Source organism: Triticum aestivum, chromosome 6D (genome assembly GCF_018294505.1).
Source record: "Triticum aestivum cultivar Chinese Spring chromosome 6D, IWGSC CS RefSeq v2.1, whole genome shotgun sequence".
NCBI lineage: Eukaryota > Viridiplantae > Streptophyta > Magnoliopsida > Poales > Poaceae > Triticum > Triticum aestivum.
The window spans coordinates 489,380,968-489,389,170 of NC_057811.1; the positions used below are offsets into that span (position 1 = coordinate 489,380,968).

The window sequence follows — 8,203 nt, forward strand, 5'->3', positions numbered from 1 at the left end:
AATCGTTTTATCATAGTTGTTCCTATTTTCATGGGTACCCTAGTTTCATCCTGACACAATTGCACATGACGTCTTGACCTGCCTCCATTGTGCCGGCAACATCCCCTTAGAGATCTCTAATAAAACTCTAGCCATGTGTTCATCATCTTGCTGTCGGCGCTTGATTTCTATAGTTGTTAACTTCTTGCCCCAAAAACCAGCAGGTGCAGCTGGAGTTGTGCAATGGCCTTGGGAAGATGCCATCTCCTTCCACCTTTTCACGATCGGGGGAGCTGCAAACTGTGGTTGATTGTACATGTGATGAGATTATCTGATTAGCAAGAGTGGCAACGAACCCAAAACGTACTAGCTAGTTGAAGGAGTCAAGGCAATAAATTGTCATGTTTGATTGTACGTTAATTACTGCAGCTAGCGTACCATGCATAGGTCCAATGCAAGCTTCTCCAAGTTGGGTGTGTTCCTCAGGATGCTTGCCAACGCCTGGAAACTCATTCCAACATCACATTTTTCGAGGAGCAAGCTTCTCAAGTTAGATAGCACCGGGAATTCTTGGGATTCCTTTTCAAGCAATGCCTGAAACACAAGTATAAGCATGTTATAGATCCAGTTAACATACATATAATCATGATATTTGCATCATTTTTAGCTAATTAAAGAACAGATTTCTAACAATTAAATTTCTAAATGTGTTTTTTTGGTTATCTTCACATCATGACGAGATGTTTGAATCCGAGAGAATATATCCATCCTCGATCGGGTCCTTACTTACCATGGTGGTGAACCCCTGGAGATGTAGGTTTACGACGTTAGGCATAAGGGCTATGAAGTCGGCCATTGACTTCAAGAACTTGATCTTGCGTTGCTCCCGCCCTTGTTGGTTCGGTATATATATGTGCTCGTCCACCGCTTTGAGCCGGACTGACGCCTCGGTGAGCACCGTCAACTGTTGTGGCGTAGCCGCTCCATCCCTGGAGCCATTGCTGTGCTCGCCATCGTACACGATCTTGAGGCAGATGTTACAATTAATGGGCTAGGCCCATAGCAATTTCTGAAATCTCAAAGCCCATGTGTAAAATGGCAAGTGGTGGTGCTAAGTTTAGTCCCACCCCGGAAGTTGAAGAAGAGTTGGACCTCTTTATATAGTGGGTTCTCTCCACCCAAAGTGGCGTGTGAGAAGAGAAAGGGAAAACCACACGCGCGCTCGCCTCGCCTCGCCTTATTTTTATGTCTTGGCAGACAAGTTTTTGATTTCTTGTCCGGTAAGTATACGAATTAGAAACCGAGTCGGTTTGGGATTGTGATCACGACACAATACCGCCTCTGGTCCCCATATATATATATATATATATATATATATATATATATATATATATATATATATACACACACAGCTACCGGCTGCGGCCAGAAACACACCGAAAACATCTAGGGTTTTGCCTCATCTCACAACTTGCGCCGTCGTCGTAGTCTACTCCATCCCAAACGCCGGCGTGCATCGGCGTGTGGGAGAGCAGGTCTCCGGAACCGTTCGTATTTGCGATTCTGCACCGGGAGAGGACGAATTAGGTTTTTGGGAAGCGTTGTGCGCGACTGCTCAAATTCGTCATCACGGGTCGTCTTCCGTCCAAGTCGGGCGGTGCTACTCATCGTCGTATTCATCGCCGTCAGCAGCACATCGTCGCCAACATCGTCATCAACACCGTCGCACCCATAATAGGTAACGATCAGTACGTCCAACATCCTCTGTTCATGTCTGTCTCTACAGCTATCGTTACGTGTTTGCTGCTGTTATGCATGTCTTGTTGTTCTTCTAGTTTGCTAGATTATTGCATGCTAGTATCTCTTCTAGTCATGAATTATTTACTGGAATTAATCATGAATTTGCCTAATATTTCAACAGCAGAGGGAGGCGAGACGGGGAGCCACCAGCCTGGGAGCGATGGCGGTGCGGTAGTAGTGGCGCCTGTCGACGACGGTGAGGCGTCTGAGGGTGGGTGATGCCAGTACGTCCATGCGCATGTAGCACCTCTCGGCGTGGAGCTCCCGGATGGTCGGACAGTGCCGGCCGAGGTCCTCCACGAAGCCATCCAGGATGTTGACCCCGACGAGCCGCAGCTTGGTGAGGCGGCGCGTGAAACCAGCGGCGCATGCCGACTGGGCGTGCGGCGGGTCTCCGTCGCCGTAGGGTCCGTGAAACTGCACTGGATCATGGTGTGGTCCCACGCGGACATGTGGCGAGCAGGCGTCACGGCTTAACTCCTGGAAAAATCATCCGAATAGCTTGCAGCTCACGGTGCCTCCACCACATGGTTTCATTATCGTCTGCTGGGGTTCCAACATAACCACTAGCTGCCGTCATGGCGCGCCGGGCACCTGTTGCAGCACCACCACGCAGCTCCAAACGTTCGCCGCTCACCATTTCATTATTAAAGCTTTTTCACAAGTCGGTCATAGCTTTATGGGGCCATCGGTGGTAGCTTCTTGCGCGCGGTTGCCGGCCCACAGCTCCCCCGTCTCCAATGGAAACTTTTTCACAAGACAGTTGTAGCTTTATCTGCTGCTAGTCGTAGAATTTTGCAACTCCTCCGCGCGCCAGTCATAGCCCCTGTTGGTTCCAGCAAAAAATGGCGCCAGCGGCAGCATTTGACGCTGCTGGTTACAGCTCTACTGCACGCGGGTCGTAACCCCTGCTTTCTTTGGTTCCAGCAAAAGATGTCGCTGTCCGAAGTAATTGGGTCAGTGGTTGCAACTCTATCGCGTGCCGGTCGCAGTGTCTCATAGCTGGTCGAGCTCATCTAGATTGCATTCGTATGCTAGCATTTTCATTGAAATGGTACACGTGAGTTGTGCGATGAAGAGGTTCATCTTCTCTTTTTGTCTCCCTCCATCAGTCGCTTTAGAAAAATATAAATCTCAAAACTCTCCGATTGCTTCGTGAAAACCATGCATCCGAACGTATGGGCTCTAGCAATCCCATGTTCAGAAATCACCTAATACTGTATTTGGTGTGAACGATTAATTCTTCAAGAAAGACAAAGTTCAGAGCTGATTTAAAAGGGGGAAGCTCTTTCATATTCAATATGTATTTTTTTCGAGAAGGTCAAGGCCATATATTAAATTCAGTTTTGATAAAGCATATATGGATGTGCCATAACTATTGCACATCTAAATCCTATGTCATTGATTTTACGCGAAGATTCGTGTGGGTATTTTCTTTTTTTCTTTTTTTTTTAATTTTTATGCTTGATTGAGTCACTTATGTGTGTCCCTCAAAAAAAAAAGATTCACTTAGGTGTGTAATAACTAGGGCACATCTAGATCTACCCTAGACAAACCCTATTAAATTTGTCCGACCCTTACGAGATCATAAAAAATTAAGCACAAATCTTGAGGTATCGAAATCATCTTCCTCAGTGCGCCTGAGAAATGGATCTTCAGAGAACCCTAGGAGGCAGGGTAACGTTGTTGACGCAGTGGACGAGAAGTCACTGGATGGAGCCAGAAGAAGCCGACAACAATGAACTGAGGATCAAATCATTGTCCAGAGAAGGTGGCGAAGGGGTCCGGGTAATCTTCCCATATCTAAGAGACATAACCGGGTCGGACCTATGTCACGATATACCCTACGAAGTTGTAACTGGTCGTACATCGCCATTCGCAAACGTGAAGAAGCCAGAAGAACAAAACACGAACCGTCACCATCCGCTCCGACAGAGAACACCGTCCAAGGATCTAGTAAACAAAACATGCATATAGCATGTTTCGTGCATCTATATCATATAATCCATCAAATACACATCCCAGCTCATCTTTGCATCAACTCAACCAGGCCACACACACCTAGGATCCCTCATGCATCTACCGATGCAGAGGCCGGGGGAAAACCTCCTTTCAAAAAAAAAACCTAGGATCCCTCATGCGATGCAGGCTAGAGCCACCCAGGCAACCAAACACGTCCATATTGAACCCTATCGTCCATCCATTGGCGGAGCTTAGTGAGGGCCAATGCCTCCCCTCCCAAATATACTAAACCATCGAGTACCTCACTTAGTTTTGTTCACGTTAAAATTAGTTTAGATTTGTTATTTTTTGTCCATTTGGTTACAAATATTTGAAAATCTAACAAATTTCGTCCGTTTAGCATTAATTCCGTCCATGTTTTTGTTTGAAGCTTTTCAATTGGGCAGGATAATTTGGTGCTTACGGTTGAATGGTATGCGTCCCTAAAGTCGGCGGACATTTTTTTGATGAGGTTTATTTTGATGAATCGCGTTAGAGTTACCATGTTAAGGAAGAGATGGATCAAGCTGAACGTGTTTGTTTGTCACGGTGCTAGTGTTGGTGGTTAAATAAAGTTTCAAAAAGCTTTTTTTTAGGGGTAAAGCATTTATTCGCATAAGGGAAATAAAAGGTTCACAAACCAAAGGTCTCATCTGCACTAGCTGCAGGAATTACACAAAACCCGGAATCTCATCTCCAACAACCTGCATAATACAATCATGGATCTCTCGTCCCATCGTCCGTGCGTGTACCTCGCCGGCGCGACCGTGCCTCTCTGTCATCTACTCGAATCCCCACCCCAACTCTGGCCGTTGAAGGGTGGCGGGAGATCGAGCTTGACGGGGGACGGCGTGGGCCGCCTTCGCGGTGATCTGGCCGGTGCCGCCCTTTTTCTCGGTCGGCGCTCTGTCTGATGGCCTGCCGGAGTGACAGAGGCACCCCGAACGTGCATGATGCCGCCAACGCCCGAGGATGGGCTGGGATCGACGGAGGCCCTGCATTCAAAGCAAAGCAGATGCTCTGCTTCGTGTCCGAGGCTCCGAGCTGGTCCTTTCCTAGCAAAGCAGACGCTCTGCTGCCAGCCAGCGTGTCCGCGGGAGATGCTCTCAGGGTGGTGAGAGGGAAAGGGATAGCGTGTCCGCCAGAGATGCTCACTCGGTGGCCGGAAGGAAAGGCGATAGCGTGTCCGCCGGAGATTCTCTTGGCCCCCGTGCGTTCTATCTTTCTTGTCCCAACCAAAGTACATCTCACAGGCACACCTCCTCGGCCTTGGCCGCACTCTGCTCCACTCCAGTTTCCACTACCTGCCAGTACGTTGCCCCAAATTGATCCTCTCTCATTCGCAACTCGACAGAGCCGGTGATCAATGGCGTCGGGCACCAGGGAGGAATCTCCCAGTCCCAGCTCGCCCGTTGCGGTCCAAACCAACTCTCCACGCGAGACGGATGCCCGGCTGCTAGCGCTGGTCTGCTCAGGCACTTTCCAGGATCTAGAATCATTCCTCGACGGACAAGACCACCAAGCATCTTCCGTCGTCGGAGGGTCGGCGACACGGCGACCTTCCGGTGACGACGAGGAAGCATTTCTCAGAGAGTCGGTCCTGGACGGGGTCACCGTCGGAGGCGACACTGTTCTCCATGTAGTCGCCACCAATGGTGACTCTCAAGACTTCTTGAAGAAAGCCGGCCTCGTCCACAGGAAGGCACAGAACCTCCTCTGTGCGCAGAACAATGACGGAGATACACCCCTGCATTGTGCGGCACGGGAGGGGAACTTCGCCATGGTGTCTCTTCTCATTGATCTTGCTAGAGGCAGCGAGGATGCCAGTCCCAACAGAGTGAAGGCGCTGCTGAGAACAGAAAACAAGATCAAATGCACAGCCTTGCATGAGGCTATCAAGTCTCTCCCTGTTGGGCACGATGATATGGTCGAGTTGCTCATGAAGAAGGACCCGCAGTTGGCCAGTTTCCCGAAAGATGGCACGTCGCCATTGTACCTGGCCATCTTGGAGGGGAAGAGTTTCATCGCGGAAACACTCTATGAGTTGAGTGGCGGGGTGCTCTCATACTCCGGACCAAATGGACAAAATGTACTGCATGCTGCTGTTCTCCGAGGCGAAGGTAAATGTGTTTTTCACCTGCCATTTTTCTTGTACATTTTTGAAATAATATGTCCAGTTTAAAATGCATTTGCTTCATTACATTTTGGATTCAGGACCATTAGTGTATTGTTTGAAGCAAGGTTATGCGACGAGTTCTAAGTTCTAAAAAACATATAGATTTGTGTGCTGGAATAATCCAAACAGAGTTTTTATCGGTATGTTAGTTTTGGAGTTTCATATCAGAATCTGTGTCGAGTAAGTAAACGATTCAGACTCTAGGCAGTCACTGAATAGGCTATATATGTGAATACGCATAGCTTGTACACCACCAGAAAACAAGAAGAGAAATAAAGATAAAAAAGAAAAGACGCACGATATGTGCTCCCTTGCGTGCGTTCTCGTCGAGCAAATTCAGTGCGGATAAATGAAATTGTGTCTAGTGTTTCCGTTCATGCTCGGAGTTGTGCATACATGATGAGTTGTGTTGCTGCTGGAGATGATCTGTCGCAAGACTGCGGCTTCAATATTTGGGAAAACCTAACATCTAGTTTAGCATTACTTTCATATCTTTTCTGCCCTTTTGTTCTCTATTTATATTGATTGGTTTAACCGCTCGCAGATCCTAAAAAGATGTTGGAATGGACGAACAACGTCCTTGCATCGCAACGGGATAACAACGGACATACACCGCTTCACTTTGCCGCCACAGCTGTTCTAGGGAATCAGAATATACTTTCACAAGTACTGAAAGCCAATGCAGAGGCATTGTATCAGCCAGACCACAATGGATCATTCCCCATACACATGGCTGCATCCGTCGGTGCAACAAGTGTAGTCAGTGAATTTATTGAAAATACGCCCAATTGTGCTGGTTTACGTGATGCTAGGAAAATGACATTTCTTCATGTTGCAGTTGATAAAAAGAAAATATCGACAGTTAGTTATGCTTGCAAGAACGGAACATTATCATGGATTTTTAATATGCAAGACAAGAATGGGAACACTGCAGTACACCTAGCTGCCCAGGCTGGCAGTGTTAAAATATTTTGTTGTTTGTTCAGGAATAGACAAGTACAATTGAATTTGACAAATAAGAAAGGGGAGACTCCACTAGATATAGCGTATCAAAATATTCCTAAAGGGCTGCATGCTTACATGGTAATCACTGGTAATGTACACTGTCATTTTACTTTTAAGCAGAAGCTTATAGGTGAGCATAAACAACTGAGATTTGTGCGGTCTAGCTTATACTTATGTTGATTTTGCAGCACAGTGAAGCAAGAATACTCTCCTTACTTCAATATGCTGGTGCCAAAAAGGGTATCCGTCACCAGGATTACCTTGAGAAAAACAATATTGTCCAAAAAAAGCAGGGTGAAATAGATGAAATGGAGAAAGTGAAGGACGCGACACAAAGTCTATGTATTGGGTCGGTCCTTATCGCAACCGTGACATTTGGTGCAGCTTTCGCCATGCCTGGAGGTTACAGAGCTGATGATCACACTAATGGAGGCACACCAACACTCGCTGGAAGGTATGGTTTTGACGCATTCACTCTGGCCAACGGACTTGCGTTCACTTGCTCCACTATGGCAACAATTTCGCTCATGTCTTCTGGATCACCCGTACGACATCCTCGGAGCCGGATAGAGCACTTACGCATTGCGTACTATCTCATGTCGGTTTCAGTTACAAGCTTGGTAGCTGCATTTGCACTTGCTACCTATACCATACTAGCCCCACTTGCTCATAAGACTGCCATGGGGTTATGTATCTTGAGTTCTCTCATATTGGTCTATCAAAATTGGGAATTGGCAAGCAATAATATTGCCATGGTAGCACCCCTCTGCAGCAGAAAAGGGAAATTGTGGACATTTGGAGTGTCAGCATTATTTATCGTGGCCAATGTCCTAATTCAGTTGTGGCCCATAATAGTAGTATTTTCTCTGGCCACAATAAACTACCATAGTCGAAAAGTGGAACCATCGGTACACCTGCCAACACCATTAAATTGAAGAGGGGCCGAATATAGGCAGTGAAAGAGGACATATTATCTGTATCAGTGCCATATTTTCCAACTGTGATTTTTTCCGTATTATCAGATGGAGATTTCGATCAGATATACTACCACTAGTAGAAAACAGGGCTTTGGTCACAGGGCAGTTTTCACATTAGTCCCGGTTCAGTCACGAACCGGGACTAATGTGAGCATTTTTCCCGATTCGTGCGGCTAAGACATTAGTCCCGGTTCACCTGGGCCCTTTAGTCCCGGTTGGTGCCACGAACCGGGACTAAAGGGTGCGATGCCTTTTAGTCCCGGTT

The 8,203-nt window shown here is 47.1% G+C and overlaps 1 protein-coding gene across 1 annotated transcript; it reads left to right on the forward strand.

The window, feature by feature from the left end:
- Nucleotides 1-4,504: 4,504 nt before the first annotated feature.
- On the forward strand, nucleotides 4,505-7,949 carry LOC123142238 (ankyrin repeat-containing protein At5g02620-like). The gene is made up of 3 exons (XM_044561228.1): nucleotides 4,505-5,900; nucleotides 6,501-7,039; nucleotides 7,150-7,949. Exons 1-3 carry the CDS (start codon nucleotides 5,147-5,149, stop codon nucleotides 7,894-7,896), a joined length of 2,040 nt encoding a protein of 679 aa, XP_044417163.1. The 5' UTR covers nucleotides 4,505-5,146; the 3' UTR covers nucleotides 7,897-7,949.
- Nucleotides 7,950-8,203: the final 254 nt, after the last annotated feature.

Excerpts from the sequence above, each read along its gene's own strand:
- LOC123142238 (XM_044561228.1), top strand. The coding sequence starts at position 5,147 with ATGGCGTCGGGCACCAGGGAGGAATCTCCCAGTCCCAGCTCGCCCGTT. Across the intron at positions 5,901-6,500 it reads TGCTGTTCTCCGAGGCGAAG|ATCCTAAAAAGATGTTGGAA; the intron begins GTAAATGTGTTT and ends AACCGCTCGCAG. Across the intron at positions 7,040-7,149 it reads AAGGGCTGCATGCTTACATG|CACAGTGAAGCAAGAATACT; the intron begins GTAATCACTGGT and ends TTGATTTTGCAG.